Genomic DNA, 17,109 nt, shown 5'->3' with positions numbered 1-17,109 from the left:
TAGTGTATTTTCGCAGATAAATATTTTGCTCTATTAAGTTAAGAAGTTTGATTAATTAATTGAAAGGCAATTCATCCCCAAATGGGTTTAATTGGCTATTTTCCTACGAAGAAGTTGTTACAATTGAAGTATAATGGGCTGCTTAAAGGCAACTTTGGCCACCTTTTTAATTCTCAAATTAGCTCCTATCTCTACAAACTCAGCCCAAATTTCACCAACATTCGCCCAGCCCAACAACCCTATAACCCGGCCCACTAAAGCATTAAATCCCAAACCCCTTTTTCATTCTTCACAAAGAACTAGCAGCAACCAAACGAACCCTAAAGCCCCACACTGATACATAGCAAATTCAACGTAAACCCAGCTATTTTTCAGCCGTTTTTTGGCAAAGTTTCAATGAGATTTCACTTTCTCAGTCGTTTGCCCCACCATTTCGGGCAATGCATTGATGGAAGCTTTGTTCGTTTCTCATCTCCAGCTATTACCCAACGGTAATTTCTATTTTTTCTTTACTTTTCGGATTTTCGGGTACAAACCTATTAATGGTTTTCGTCTCTACTCGAATTCAAATTTTTTGAATGAGACTCAGATTTCAAACGAAATTGCAAACCAATTTCGAGTTTTCCAAGGTCCCACATCGCCTATTCTCACTCAAACCCTAGTTATTGTTTATAGAACCCCATTCCTCATTCTAGAAACAGGTTTTGAGACCCCTAAAAAAACTAACCCTGTTTTTTTTTTCACTTTTTAACTTTCTTCACTGGTTCAAAGTGAAGTGTTCAAATCGTTGGTGAAAGGTGGAGAATTGCAACTTTCGTCGTCCCAGTCGCTGCTCCACAACAAGTAATTTTCTCCCTTTTCATTGTTTGTTCTGTTTTATTTTCGTTTTTGCTTTGGTAATTTGTTTAAATTCCAGTTCTGTTTCAATTTAGGGTGTGTTCGTTAGGAAGGAAAATGTGTTTTTGGAAAATAAGTAAATTTCTACTTATTTTCTCATGTTCATTTGGGTAGCGGAAAATAAGTATTTTCTCATATTTGTTTGGTTGGTAAAAAATATTTTCAGGAAAATATCCACCCAAGCTCCACAACTCCACCCAAACCCCCACTACCCCATACCACACCAACCCCCCACCCCCACCCCACCTCCACGCACCCCCACCCCCAATTTTCTTTTTTGAAGTTTTTGATTTTTTTTTTCTGGATTTTCTAAACCACCACATCTCCACCCGTGTGGACCCATACCACACCAACTCCCACAACCACCCACCTCCCCACCCCTAATTTTTTTTTTTGAAGTTTTTATTTTTTTTTCTGAATTTTCTAAACCACCACATCCCCGCATGAACCCCCCCCCCCCCCCCCCCCAAAACAATTCTTGAAATAAGCTTTAAAGGTTACTTTTTTTGGATTTTTACACCACCCACATCCTCCAATAACCACGCAAACTTTCAATTTTTATAATTTTTTAATAAAGGTAAAATTAACTAAGAAGTAGAAAATTCGGGAGGGGTAGGGGTGCAAAAAATTAAAAACTTTTTTTTCAAAACAAAATTAATTTTTTGAGGGGTGGTTGGGGGTGGGGTGGTTGGGGTTTGGTGGTTGGTGGAATGCATAGTGGACTTGTTGTCATGTTTTAGTTGGGTGGAATGCAGAGAGTGCTAGCAGTCTGATATTGTAGTTGTCATGTTTTCTAAAGTTGTGTTTAACACACATTCTGTTCCGGACAACTTAATCTTTTTATTGACTAAGTTACAAGCCATTGATAGTTTGGGATTTTAATAAGAATTAGTAGTATGTTTGTATATTAATATGAAAAATATATTGATGCTAAGTGTATACGGTAAAAATCGGGTATCTGCTGGACCGGTGAGACCGGTGACCAAGGGAAGAAAGGAACGAGCACATGCACGAAGACTTTCTTTCTGGACCGGAGGAGTGTTTGGATCGAAGAGGGGGAAGATCTTCATTTGGTCCGGTTTCTTCATAGCCGAGTTGATCGTGGCCGTTCCTCCGTTTGATCGTGGTCGTTAGTCCGTTTGACCATGGCCGTTGGTCCGGGAGATCCGTTACGCGATTGCCACGCGTAGATAACGTCCTGCCATGTTCAACTGCCAATCGTACGGGTGTCAGACCGTACGGCCAACCTAACCCAACCTAATCCATTTCAGAGATTTTCTTTATTTTTTAGTTTCTCATGTTGTATGAAGCCCATGGGGCAATACTATAAATAGGGCTCATTGCCCTACTTTTGAGGGGTTGGCTTCCTCATATCAAGAACTCTTGCAATAGCAGAAAATATATACTCTCTCTCTCTCAATTATCTGATTTTGATTTAAATTTATTGTGTTCGTCTTCGGATCTTGTGCAATCAAGCAATATTCAACATAGTAGCATATACGTTTGGCGTATACCATCACTTATTATTTAGATTATCTATAGTTGATTCTATTCCATTCTCTCTCAATCAAAGAGTAGATCAAAGCTTACCACATATCCTATACCTCACTCATAAATTTAATTAATTATCCAAATTCGGGGTAAACAATTTGGCGCCCACCGTGGGGCTAGGATAATAGTGGTTTTTGATCTTGAGCTCTACCTTACCCATCAAAATAAAAAACATCTTCTGTTCGTCTCTGAAAAAATGGACCAAATGACTAACAGTGGGCAATCTGGTCACATCAACAACAACGAGATCGTGGCCGAAAATGAAGGTAGCGGGCCACGAGGATTACCAAACCCCACTGACCCTAACCCCATTAATTCGAGGGAGGGCCTCAACCGACAAAACACCGTGGATCAGGAGAATGCCGCCCAGCCGGCCACTGACCCGTTAAATACTCACAATTCAATTACTTTGTCCCGGACACAGGGCCGGAAAGAACCGGATACCCCGAATGATAATATTGACTTACGTTTAATTTTTGAAATGTTGCAGGAACAGAGAGCGGCGATTGCCGAACAGGGAATCGTAATAGCCCAGTTGCAAAACGGAGGAGATAAAATGACCCCGGAGAAGGCGAAGGGTTCCAGAAGAGATGAGGCACAGATGGTTGAAAGCAATGGGTCCAGAGGTGGTTCATCCACCGAGGTTCTGAGAATGCTCGAAACGTTGGCGAAACGGGTAGACTCGACCGAAAAAAGGGTGGAAACATACAACTCTTGGGTGGATAAAATCCCGGGGGCTCTGCCTATTTTGAAAGGGGCAGATTCGAAGAGGTACATCCAAAGGCCTTTTCCTCCGAGTGCGGCTCCGAAATTAATCCCGAAGAGGTTCAAAATGCCGGATATCCAAAAATATAACGGCACAACGGACCCTCACGAACATGTGACCTCATACGCCTGTGCTATAAAAGGCAATGATATGGAAGAGGATGAAATCGAATCCGTGTTGCTGAAAAAGTTCGGGGAAACTCTGTCAAAACTGCCCGACCATTCAATCACTTCTTTCGAAATTCTAGCCGATGCCTTCATAAAAGCACATGCTGGAGCCAAAAAGGTGCAGGCTCGGAAGGCGGATATTTTCCGTATAACCCAAAGAGACGATGAGTTATTGCGTGAATTTGTCAACCGGTTCCAAAGGGAACGAATGGAGCTCCCCCCAGTTCCGGAGGAATGGGCTGCACAAGCTTTCACAAAGGGGCTCAATGTTCGGAGCTCGACGGCTTCGTTCAAATTAAAGGAAAACTTGCTGGAATACGAGGTTGTGACATGGGCAGATGTCCATAACCGATATGAGTCGAAGATTCAGGTGGAGGATGACCAAATCGAGCTTCCCCCGGGGCCAGTAAACATGAACAAAAGTTTTGAGAGACCAAGGAAAAATTTCGAACCGGAGGCGAGGTCATCGAGGGAAAGGTATCGGCCATATTTTCATTCGGAGAAACCAAGCTTCAGGTCGGAGAAATCCAGGGTTGGCCCGAGCCATTTCTCCGGTCAGGGTGATAAATAGGTCGAGCGTCCGTCGAACAGTCGAGGTCTCTCATTCAGGAGTGATACCGGAAGCTCTGCCGGCAACAAAGATTCGCCGAGGATATCGGAGTACAACTTCAACGTCAACACCTCGGACCTCGTATCGGCCATTGGCCGTATTCCGGATGTAAGATGGCCGAGACCTCTAAGGTCGGATCCGGGCCAACGGGACCCGAACATGATGTGTGAATATCATGGAACCCATGGACACAGAACTGAGGATTGTCGCCAGTTAAGAGAGGGGGTAGCCCGGTTACTGAAGAATGGCCATCTCCGAGAATTGCTGAGTGAAAGAGCCAAAGGTCACTACAAGGAAAGGGAGACCCCTAAAAGGGCCGAGCCAGTAGAACCCCAGCATATAATCAACATGATAATTGGGGGCACCGATACCCCACGAGGGTCGGTGATGAAACGAACCAAGGTCTCTGCTATGCGTGAAAAACGCGGCCTGGATTACATACCCGAGGTTCCATCTCTTTCAGCAACGAGGACGCAGAAGGCATCATTCAACCGCACAATGATGCATTGGTAATCTCTATTCTTATCTTTAAAACTCAAATTAAACGTATTTTGATTGACCCAGGTAGCTCGGCCAACATCATCCGGTGGAGAGTGGTCGAACAGCTAGGGCTACTCGATCAGATTGTACCGGTAGCCCGGGTACTCAGCGGGTTCAACATGGCGAGCGAAACCACAAAGGGGGAGATCTCATTGCCGGTAAACATCGATGGCACTATCCAGCAAACGGTTTTCTATGTAATCGAAGGAGATATGAAGTATAATGCATTACGGGGTAGACCCTAGATACATAGCATAAGGGTCGTGCCGTCGACATTACATCAGCTGCTAAAATTCCTGACTCCGGAGGGGATAAAAACCGTCTGAGGTGAACAACCCGCTGCAAGGGAGATGTTCGGGGTCGAGGAAGCGACACCTCAGCCCAAAAAATCAGATCGAAAGGAAGAAGATTCAACCGAGGAAAAGGACATCAAATAGCAATCAAAGCAGTCGGGGTCAGATCCGGGGTATGAAGAGGATGATTTTGGTGTACCCAGATCATTCGTCATGCCAGATGACTCGGATGCAACCAAGTCAACAGTAGAGGAGCTGGAGCAGATCATCTTGTTCGAATATTTGCTGTACAGAAAGGTATACCTGGGTACGGGGTTAACCTCGGAGCTCAGGAACAAGTTAATTGAATTTCTTCGAGCTAATGTCGATTGCTTTGCATGGTCCCACATAGATATGATAGGTATACCACCGGGAGTAACAACTCACAAGCTCAGTTTGGACAGGAGGTTTCCCCCGATAACGCAGAAGAGAAGGCCTATGGCAGAAGCAAAACACGCCTTCGTAAAAGACGAGGTAACAAAGCTTTTGAACATAGGCTCTATCCGGGAGGTAAAGTACCCGGACTGGCTAGCTAACGTAGTAGTGGTGCCGAAGAAAGGTAATAAATTTTGAATGTGTGTTGATTACAAGGATCTAAACAAAGCATGCCCGAAGGATTCATTTCCGTTGCCTCACATCGATAGAATGATAGATGCGACAGCCGGGCATGAGATGTTAAGTTTTCTCGATGCCTACTCCGGGTATAACCAAATTCGGATGCACCCAGAGGATCAAGAGAAAACATCCTTTATTACCCGATATGGGACTTACTGTTATAATGTCATGCCTTTTGGACTAAAAAATGCCAGTGCAACTTACCAATGCCTAGTTAATGCGATGTTCGAAGAACAAATAGAGAAAACAATAGAAGTTTATATTGACGACACGGTAGTCAAGTCCCTGGAAACAGAGGACCATTTAAAACATTTGCAGGAAACCTTCGATGTACTCCGCAAGTATAACATGAAGCTCAACCCGAAAAAATGTGCCTTCAGTGTCCGGCCTGGCAAATTTTTGGGTTTCATGGTGTCAAACCGGGGGATTGAAATCAACCCGGACAAGATCAAGGCCATCGAGGTAATGAATAACGTCAAAGGAGTGCAGAGGCTCACCGGAAGGATAGCGGCATTGAGTCGCTTCATATCGAGGTCCTCGGATAAGAGTCATCGTTTCTTCTCCTTACTGAGGAAGAAGAACGATTTTGTTTGGACACCGGAATGTCAAAGAGCTTTACAAGAATTAAAGCGATACTTGTCCAGCCCACCGCTATTGCACACACCAAAAGCGGACGAGCAGCCTTTTCTCTACCTTGCTTTCTCTGAGGTAGCGGTAAGTGGCGTTTTAGTCCGAGAAGAATCAGGTACGCAATTCCCTATTTATTATGTAAGTAGAACTTTGGGGGATGCGGAGACCCGTTATCCCCACTTGGAAAAATTGGCACTGGCATTGGTAAGTGCTTCTAGAAAACTCAAGCCCTACTTTCAATGCCATCTGATATGTGTAGTGACTACTTACCCCCTAAAAAACATCATGCATAAACTAGAATTATCGGGTAGACTAACTAAATGAGCCGTAGAAATTAGCAGATATGATATCGAATACAAACCTCGAACGGCCATCAAGTCCCAGATCATGGCTGATTTTGTGGCGCATTTCACCCCGGCTATGATCCCCGAGGTTGAGAAAGAACTTCTGCTAACCTCGGGAAAAGCCTCGGGTATTTGCTCGCTACATACGGACGGAGCCTCAAACCTTAAAGGTTCCGGGCTAGGAATCGTCCTTAAAACCCCGGCCGGAGATGCCGTTCGACAATCCATTAGAACTGTTAAATTGACTAAAAATGAAGCCGAGTATGAGGCTATGATTGCAGGTTTGGAATTAGCCCGGAGTATGGGGGCCGAAATAATCGAGGCGAAGTGCGATTCGCTCTTGGTTGTAAACCAGGTGAACGACGTCTTCGAGGTCAAGGACGAACGGATGCAGAGGTATCTGGAAAAGATCCAAGTGATACTACACCGATTTAAAGAATGGACCATACAACATGTACCGAGGGAGCTGAACAGTAAAGCCGATGCATTGGCCAATTTGGGATCTTCGATCGAAGGGGAAGAAATCAACCCCGGGACCACGGTACACTTGATGAATACGGCAATAGAAAACGAACATGCCGAAATAAACACAATAGGTTTAACTTGGGATTGGCGCAACAAGTATATCGACTACTTACGTGATGGAAAGCTCCCGAATGACCCAAAAGAATCACGGTCATTAAGGACCAAAGTTGCGCGTTTCTGCTTGGTAGACGACCAATTGTATCGACGGTCTTTCTTCGGACCCCTGGATAAGTGTTTGGGTCCCAGAGAGACGGAGTATGTGATGAGAAAGGTGCATGAAGGAACCTGCGGCAACCACTCCGGTGCTGAAGCTCTGGTCCGAAAGATCATCAGGGCCGGTTATTACTGGAACCGGATGGAGGAGGATTCAAAAAAAAAATTCTGAAAATGTGACGGGTGTCAGAGACATGCTCCGATGATTCACCAGCCCGGGGAGTTGCTGCATTCAGTGGTTTCACCTTGGCCTTTCATGAAGTGGGGAATGGACATTCTCGGTCCATTACCATGGGCACCAGGTAAAGCCCGTTTTATTCTGTTTATGACTGATTATTTCTCTAAGTGGGTTAAAGCGCAGGCCTTTGAAAAAATCATAGAGAAGGAAGTCATTGACTTCATATGGGACCACATCATCTGTCGCTTCGGCATCCCTGCTGAGATAACTTGTGATAACGGACCCCAGTTCGTGGGTGGCAAAGTCAACGATTTCCTTGAGGGGTTGAAGATCAAGAAAATTGTATCAACTCCATATCACTCGTGTGTGAACGGACAGGCGGAATCTACGAACAAGACAATAATCCAAAATTTGAGGAAAAGACTTGAAGCATCAAAGCATCACTGGAGGGAAATATTACCGGAGGTGTTGTGGGCTTACAGAATCACATCGAAATCAAGCATGAGGGAAACTCCTTTCTCGTTGGTCTACGGGGCTGAAGCCCTTATTCCCGTAGAAGTTGGTGAACCTACTCTCCGGTCCCGCTATACCACCGAGGAGTCAAACGAAGAGGCCATGGCCGTAAAACTCGACCTCACGGATGAACTTCGCGAAAATGCAGCCCAGAAACAGAGAATGGAAAGGTACTACAACCGGAGAGCCAATTTTCGACATTTCCAAGTTAGGGACTTGGTGCTTCGAAAAGTTACCTTGAACACCAAGAATCCCAACGAAGGAAAACTGGGTCCGAACTGGGAAGGACTGCATAAGATAACCAGGATAACGGGCAAAGGATCGTACCAGTTGGAATTCATGGACGGGCAACGGTTGCGCAATAACTGGAATGTGGCTCATCTAAAAAGATACTACTGTTAAGGTATGGACTCCCCGTGTTTTTCTATTTAACCTTTCTTTTTTGCAGGAAGTCGAGTACCGAATAAAGTTAGAATCTAGGCCTGAAAACACGTGTTGCACTCTTTTTCTTAGTACGGTTTTGTCCCAAAATGGGTTTTCCGACAAGGTTTTTAATGAGGCAACAAGTACAACATGTTACTCGACGAAGACAAGGATAAATGCCCGGAAACTCGGGGTCACACCCTACGAATGGGGACTTAATAGCGCTTACCCGATCTTGCAGCTCGGATAAGCGCTAGGGGACTATTATACCCACTTCGAAGATTACCCCGGTTAGCAGAAATCAGAGGAGCTCAACAAAACAAAGCCGGACCTATAGTATTAGGTTTCGATGTAAGGACCAAACGATCAGAATGAATCGTGTCCTACGGCAAAACCAAGAACTGAACCTTCTGCATTAGGTTCCGATGTAAGGACCAAACAATCAGAATGAATCATGTCCATTTAGTATTTGCTACGGCAAAGGCAGAAGGAATTCTCATGTATATAAATACTTGCAATGCAAAAATTATCGGAAGTTTGGATAACGATATCTCGGATGTCTTCCTGTTAAAACACTTAACCTCGATGATTATCACCGTATTTCGGCACTGCTTCATTCATATACCCTATACCGGGCACTACAGTCGAAATTCAACAAAGGAAACAAGATCATAGTGAACCGAGCCAAAATCGTTAAATCCCACAAACGGGTACTTTTACATCAAAATTTAGCTAAGGCTGAGATTCAGGTGACCGAAAAATACCGGCCCTAAAAAATAAAAATAGCCGAAAATTACCGGCCCTAAAAATGTCCGTCGTGATTCGGAGACGTCCGAATTCACAAAGCATAAGTTAAGTCCCACGGGCAAAAACTCCATAAAATTTCCGGACAAAATGAACCGGATGAAGAGAAAAGCCGATATTCAGGCACAGTCAGAAATAATGACTCCTTAAAACGGACCGGCAATTCGGTCGGTAATCATAACAAACATTCCAACAAAGTAAAGAATCAAGTAAAATGCATGTTTTATTTATACAAAGGATTTTACATCGGAGACTCCTACAAAGGCAAAAAAATAAAAAGCTAAGTACAGGCCTTAATCTATCCGGTATGGCTGGATCCGGAGTGTTCGGACATTGTCCGCTCGGAGTCGTCGGAGTCAGCCCCGAGGGCACCCTTAGCCTCTTCCTCGACTCTTTTGGCCTCGAGTATTAGGGCCGGAAGATCCGCAAAGCCATGCTCGGCTTACTCAAGAGTGATCCTCCGAGACTTCCACTTTTCATACTCAGCAACAATGGTAGCATGAGCCTCGGCAGCCTCCACGCTCTTTAGAGCTTCTTCCAAATCGGCCTCGGCCTGGGCTAGCTTTACCGCCAGAGCATCCCGAGCCTCTTCGAGGACATTTTGCATTTGGGTGGCCGACTCGAGCTCGGCCTTGAGAGTGCCATTGGCATCAACCGTCTCTTCGAGCTCGGTTTTTAGATCAGCGCATATCTGGGCCCTCTTCTCCACTTTCTCCTTAAACACCCTCATACGCTCTTTATACCGGGCACTTTCAGATTCGAGCAGCCGATGCCTCTCGGCCATGCCCGTAGCATCAGACTTGACAGAGTGCAGCTCTTCTCGGAGTTGAGTGACGGTGGTTTCGAGCTCACCGAGCCTTAAGGATAAATCAGTGTTGTCTCGGCTAAGGCCGATCTTGTCCGCTTCGAGACGCCGGTTATATTCGACCATCTCGGCTAGCTCACCCTTTAGTTGATGATTCTCGGCCTTTTTTGCGTCGAGCTCGAGTCGGAGGTTGGAAAGAATAACTGCTTGGTTCAACTCATCCTCCTTCACCCGCAGAAGATGTTGATATTTCTCCGTCTCTCGGCTTTGAGCGTCCAGCTGGCCTTTGAGATCGTCCACCTCTTGTTGGGCACGGACGAAAGCCTCGTTGACGAGCACCATACTCTGCAAATGAAGCAAGTTAAAAGCTTGAACAAATGAGACTAAAATTATCAATGAAATTATGTAAGGATGGCTGATAGGTTTACCCGATTGCCCGCGTGCATACCCTCGTTAATGAGGCACTGCCAAGGGACCCCGTTCATCTTTCGCTTGTCCGAGTCCGAGACCAGGGGCGTCAGGTAGCTTGCCACACCCACCGGGCGAGAAAGAAAGTTGCAATCCTCGGGAACGGTGATCACAGTCGACCTCGTCCTCCTTGGTTCCACACTTGGGGTCGGAAAGGTGCGCACCAGGCTATCTCTGGCACCAGACTCGGTGGTCCGACTGGCCGCCCTCGTGGTTCGAGGGATCGGAAGATGTCCGAAACCTGCAGCTTCGCCGGTTGCAGGAGGAGTGTCCGAGAACATGTCTTCAAATTCATCCGACCTTGAGGGCTGAATTGGGGAACCCGGATGGACCTCAGCAGCTTCGGCAAAAGCAGGGATCTCCGAAGTTGCGGCAGTCTCATGGTCCAGCGGCGGACCAACATCCCTGGGGACTTCCGTCTCGGGGATCGGCTCAGTCCTTTGACCCGCCTCGACAGGAGCCCTCTCGGATCTCCTTGTCCTTTGCAAAGGGGTCTCTTCGGGCGAGGCATCACCTGAAATATCGATGAATTCAACCGACCTTATAGGAAGGGGACGATGAATTTCTTCCAAACCTGTGTATAACGCCGGAACTGAAGGCGCTTCCCCGGCCGATGGAAGCGGTGAAACGGTGACAGCCTCCTCCGGGATCGAAGCCACGGAAGGGACAGTTCCGACTCTCGGAACAATAATATCGGGCTCTGTTTCATCCCGTAAGGTCTGAGTAACGCTCCTCGCCCTCTTCTTCGACTTCTGCCCTTTGTCGGATGGCCTTTTTCTCTTGGCAGAGGCAGCAAGGATACGAGAGGCACCCGCTGAATCGAACTCGGGTGCCGACGTCGCAGGTTCAGCGGCTGAGTCCGGCCTTGGATTCACCGATCCCTTAGGCAAACCTGAAAATCGAAGATGTTACAGAAGGATAGAAAATGCAATGGATACGGATAGAAGCGAAGTATTACCGTGGTTTTAGGCGATCCATCGGCCACGGGACAGATGACCCCACGTCCGATCGTCGTGAGCATATTGGCTGAGGAGAGCAGTAACCCATTCGTTGACATTCCGGACGACCGGAGGAATCCAACCCACGGCTAATGGAAATAAGAAGACAAGTAATGAGAAAGTGGAACTGAAGTTCGGCGAAGCATACAAAAGCAATTATTAAAAGAATTCAGACTTACGCTTGTTGTTCCAACTTTCCGGAAAAGGCATGTAGTTGTCCGGAATGATGTCCGAGGTCCGTACCCGGACATATCACTCCAACCAGCCCCGGTCTCTATCTTCATCCATTTTTTAAAAAATTGGATTCCGGCTACGCTTTGTGAGTTTTATTACACCACCCCGAAACAACCTCGGGGAATATAGCCGTATTAAATGGGCCAGCGTGAATTCCTTTTCTGCATTGTTGGCCAACAGCCGGAGGTAGGCCACGGCCCTCCAGACGATTAGACCAATCTGTGCCAAGGTTACGTTGAAAGTCTGGCACATGTCTAAGATGACCGGATCGACCGGAGGGTCGGGCTTGAGGGTGAAATGGTAAGTATAGACGTACAAGAAGCCCTCCCGATGGTCGGTGACTGAATCGTCTGGCCCCGGGGCAAAGACTCGGACTGGACGGTTGTCCCATCCACAATCAGCCCGGACTAGGTCAAGTTTATCCTCGGTAATGGATGAGGGATATCGTCTCACATCATACCCTCTGTCGGACACCGGGGAAGGTTTTTCAACCTCGAAATCTTTGTTGAAATTTGGTTTGGCCGGTACGATGTCTGATGCGGTGGGTTCGAAGGTGACCTTCCCCTTGGCTGGAAAAGTTGGCTCGGTTCCTTGAGAAAAAACCGAGGGGACATCATGGGAAGTGGTTTCAGTATTGGCAGACATTTGAAAATATGGGATAGAGAGATTGGGAGAATGCGAAAAGGAAGTTAAAAGGGTATAGGAAACAGTCAGAGTATTCCAAAAAAAGGGGTGAAGAAAGAGAGAAAGAAGCAGCAACGCACAAGAACGACTAGTGGAGAAGTTGGTAAAATCGTTCCTTTTTTGCGTAGTATAAACGGCGAATCAACAAGGAATGTGAGTTGAAAGATAGGAAGAGAAATGGGGAAATGAAGAACTGAAGGAAGAGAGGAAGTGAATTGAAGAGTTGAAAATGTTCAAATGGAGAGGTGAAGAGCCTTATATAGGCATGGGATCGAGGCGGTTACCGATCCCAGCCAACCAGGGAGAGCCACGTGTCCCATAATTAATGAGGAATGACCTGAAACGACGTGCGTTACGGCGGTTGTCAGAGTTGACCATCCGGAATAAGACACGTGGCCGATGAAAAGGGGACGCGACGCAATTGTTCCCGCCAAAATGAGAAGATAACAACGGACAAACGAAGTCGCCGAATTTCTGATTCATCCACTTCCCGTTACTCCGATAAAACTTCGGTCCGGAAAGTGTGGGGACTATTTGTATACGGTAAAAATCGGGTATCTGCTAGACCGGTGAGACCGATGACCGAGGGAAGAAAGGAACGAGCACATGCACGAAGACATTCTTTCTGGACCGGAGGAGTGTTTGGATCGAAGAGAGGGAAGATCTTCATTTGGTCCAGTTTCTTCATAACCGAGTTGATCGTGGCCGTTCCTCCGTTTGATCGTGGCCGTTAGTCCGTTTGACCGTGACCGTTGGTTCGGGAGATCCGTTACGCGATTGCCACGCGTCGATAACGTCCTGCCATGTTCAACTGCCAATCGTACGGGTGTCAAACCGTATGGCCAACCTAACCCAACCTAATCCATTTCAGAGATTTTCTTTATTTTTTAGTTTCTCATGTTGTATGAAGCCCATGGGGCAATACTATAAATAGGGCTCATTGCCCTACTTTTGAGGGGTTGACTTCCTCATATCAAGAACTCTTGCAATAGCAGAAAATATATACTCTCTCTCTCAAATATTTGATTTCGGTTTAAATTTATTGTGTTCGTCTTCGGATCTTGTGCAATCAAGCAATATTCAACATAGTAGCATATACGTTTGGCATATACCATCACTTATTATTTAGATTATCTATAGTTGATTCTATTCCATTCTCTCCCAATCAAAGAATAGATCAAAGCTTACCACATATCCTATACCTCACTCATAAATTTAATTGATTATCCAAATTCGGGGTAAACACTAAGTGTTTCATCTTTCTGGTTCATACCGTAGTTGTTTTAGGACGTTTAAGACCTAAATCTTTGGCTTTTGTCTGAATGAGTTCATTGTACACAGATTGTTCAATTTTTAAGTGATCTTTTGGTAACCGACTTGAAGTTCTGTCCAACTCTAAATATGGGTACTGCATTACATGTTTGTTTGAAGTTTTAGACTTGGTCAAACCTTAAGGAATTATTTAGTCCCAGTCTTTCTTCCAAAATAAATTGTTTCCTTTCGTGTAATTGGATTCATGCGTCTTTCTTTTAAAGTTAAACTCACCTGGACTGCTCATCGTTTAATTTTGTCAACTGGAAGAGATAAAAAATGTGCTTGCCAGTGTCTAGTTTAAAGACTACAAGTTGTCTGCTATAAGTTGATCGAATACTTGTTTGTGTTTGACAGAAAATTCTTGTTATAAGTTGTATGTTCCCTCTAAGTGTTTTGAGTCCCAAGTATTAGGATTGATGGATTTTGCTCATTTGAGAGATTGAGGATTGATGTTCAGTCCTTTTTTTCTTTCTTTAGATCTCAGTTAAATTACTTGGTGGCATTCGTCAAGTATTTGAAATGATAGTACCATATCTCTACTCGATACTAATTTTTACCTTATTCGTTTTATGCACGAACTCTCTCATACGAGTCCAACGGACTCTTTATTTCCCGCATTGTGTGTTGGGCCCAAAGCCAAACATAATATCATCACATCGAGCCAGCCTTGTAGCCAGCGGCCCAACGATATCATCAGCAGCAGCAAACGAAGAATAGCATAGTTATTTCTAGATGGGAAAATGACCTAATAATACTACTTAAGACTCTATATTACAAAACATAAGGATACTTTTTCTTATTTACAAAATATACAAATAAAATTACAAAGTATACCAGATTTGGGCTTAATGGAATGCCTACGATTTTGGATTTTTTTAAGGAAGAGAATCTAATTTTAAATGTGGACTTAATTTTAGGATAGTTACCAATCAACTTTTTCTTCTTCTTTTTAAAAAGATTTCTCTCTCTCCTTCTATGATAGACACCATTTTCATACCTAATATTCATCTTATCTCCTAGTATAAATTTTCAAACCAATATTACAACGTATTTTTTATTACTGACCTGTGTATTAATTGTATATAAATATTGGTTTGTATCGTTTTGAGATATGTGTGATCATTGTGTGTTTGTAATTTATATAAACTTTAGTTTTCAAAAATACTGAAAACTAATGTATGTATGAAATGTGTATGGAATCTGCTATATATCATTTTTTAGATATATGCAGCACAGTGTGTATGAAATGTGAATAAATTCGATATGAATTAGTCTTAAAAATGTTGAAAACTGATGTGTATGAAATCTAGTTTGTATCAATTAGAAAACTTATTATACATATATATTTTGTCATAATCTAGAAAGGGCCAAAAACATATATGTATATAGTAAGAGGGTATATTTACAGAATATGACGATATTTTTCAGTTTACAAAATATATCAATAGATTTGTTACAAAATCTATACGAATCAGGTAAATTAAAAAGAAGCAAATTAAACACATTAAATAAGGTAAGGAAGCTGTTTTTCTTATTTTATTCACTTTTCTCTCTCCATTCAAAATTAATACATATAGATAAATGTATCCAAACTCGGGAAAATAAGATTGTGTCCAAGTATAAAGGGCTAAAATGCAGTGTATTATAGTACTGAGCAAAGGATGAAGGATCGAACCATATTCATTTATTTGAGGTAGTAACACAGAAGGTCATCCAACTATGAGTAATATTTTTCAAAGTCATGTTTTTTTTTTTTTTTTTTTGGTAACAAGGCCACCCAACTTTCCTATATCACATCAAAGGTCACCCAATTAGTATTTTGCCAACAAAATATGACATGACATATAATTTAGTCCACATGGACTTTTTTTTTCTCAGTTCACATGGCAATAAGACCCAATCCGACCCAAACCCAAACCCAAATTAATCCTTATTAATTAATTAAAATAGAGTTTTACTCGCTGAAAAATTGTCCCATCATTTTATTAAAATCGTGTCGTCTTTCTTTTCTCCTTCTCTCAAGCAAAGTCCATAAGGTTTTTACTAACGACATTAAGTAAATGTAGTTCTTGAAGTCTGGTCATTCCTTCTCATCCATAAATCATGCTCCTATAATATATTGGCAAACTAATAATTAATCAAAATAGGGGCACCTTCGTTTTCTCTGATGTTCGGTGCAACACTGTCGACATAGTGGTCCATTTTTGCATTAAATAATGTCTGTGGGGAAGAGATAAGCCCCTTTCTTTAAAATTTCATAGCTTTCGACTTCAATACACCAGTAGTCTTCAAGTTCTGAATTGTTGGTGAGAACAATAAATTTCCCTCGTGAATTTATCCAACTGAATAGGGTTAATAAGGATTAATTTGGGTTATGAGTTTGGGTTGGGTTGGGTTGGGTCTTATTGCCATGTGCATTGAGAAGAAAAAAAAAGACTAAATTAAATGTCATGCTATATTTTGTTGGCCAGCTATTAATTGGGTGATATTTTAATGTGATATAGGGAAAGTTGAGTAACCTTTTGTTACAAAAGAAAGAAACATGACTTTGAGAGATAGACTTGTGTTACCACCTCCCGTTTAGTTGGGCAGACAAATACCTGAACCATACGGTGAAGTTCCTGATTCATTACTGCAACCTCCCCTACATTAACTCGCAAATGGTCCCACAGTAAGGTCATTCCACGCAACAGATTCGTAAAATCACTAGTGACAAAACATACGATAAGATCGTCTTCAAAATTTCAGTCCCCTTGTAATACTTTAGTCAACCAAAAGGATGATATCTTAGTTAGGAAAGACGGCAATTAAAACGAACTATTTTCAAAATGCATCTTCCAGATATAATATTAAAAGACAAAACACAGCAATATTTAGTTAGCTTTACATTAACTATTCGCAGATGTTAAAAGTTGAGTCTCTACAAGAGAAGAGAGGAGAAGAGATTAGAGTAAAAGAGGCAATGCACTACTCCATCTTCCCGCATTGGTGCTCTTTCAAATTCCCTGATGAAAATACCAATCACAGGTCTGTTTCGACTAGGCCTATGCACAAATCGGTTCAATCTGAATTTCTAAACCGATTCGAAACAATTCGAATAAATCAATTTGGATAATACAATTTGATTTCGATTTACAAATGCAATTATAAAATATTACGATTTAACGGTTCGAATACGATTGGCTTCAATTATCAACCGAACCGACCCGAACAAACTGAATTTATATGCCACTAGTGATTAATATAACTAATATTCTAATAGTCCAACTATATATACGCTTAATACTTAATACTGAAGTAATATTTATTTAACTTCAGAAATGGTGCAAATGAATGTCTGCATGCACACATTGCACCGGATATTCATGACCTTCTTATTGGCCTCAAGCTGACTTCCCTTTTGGTTTTTCATCTTTTTAGCGTTCTTCTTATGAGTCATCTTTACCTTTTAGTCATTGCCTCCACCCATTGCTTTGTTGGTTATTTGATCTTAGCCTG

At 43.2% G+C, this 17,109-nt stretch overlaps 1 protein-coding gene across 1 annotated transcript; it reads left to right on the top strand.

Moving 5' to 3' along the window:
- The first annotated feature begins 316 nt into the window (after positions 1-316).
- Positions 317-2,333, top strand: LOC132602237 (uncharacterized). Its single transcript, XM_060315190.1, has 3 exons — positions 317-491; positions 772-843; positions 1,833-2,333. The coding sequence occupies exons 1-3, from the start codon at positions 397-399 to the stop codon at positions 2,029-2,031; spliced, it is 366 nt and encodes a 121-aa protein (XP_060171173.1). The 5' UTR covers positions 317-396; the 3' UTR covers positions 2,032-2,333.
- Positions 2,334-17,109: the final 14,776 nt, after the last annotated feature.

This window comes from Lycium barbarum, chromosome 7, assembly GCF_019175385.1.
Source record: "Lycium barbarum isolate Lr01 chromosome 7, ASM1917538v2, whole genome shotgun sequence".
In the NCBI taxonomy this organism is placed as follows: domain Eukaryota; kingdom Viridiplantae; phylum Streptophyta; class Magnoliopsida; order Solanales; family Solanaceae; genus Lycium; species Lycium barbarum.
The sequence above is the reverse complement of the archived record's forward strand: the minus strand, read 5'-3'. Positions and strand labels throughout refer to the sequence as shown.

What these genes read in the sequence shown, in the direction of transcription:
- LOC132602237 (XM_060315190.1), top strand. Translation starts at nt 397, where the DNA reads ATGAGATTTCACTTTCTCAGTCGTTTGCCCCACCATTTCGGGCAATGC. An exon ending in TCTCCAGCTATTACCCAACG is followed by an intron (nt 492 to 771) that starts GTAATTTCTATT and finishes ACTGGTTCAAAG; the next exon opens with TGAAGTGTTCAAATCGTTGG. An exon ending in CAGTCGCTGCTCCACAACAA is followed by an intron (nt 844 to 1,832) that starts GTAATTTTCTCC and finishes ATTGATGCTAAG; the next exon opens with TGTATACGGTAAAAATCGGG.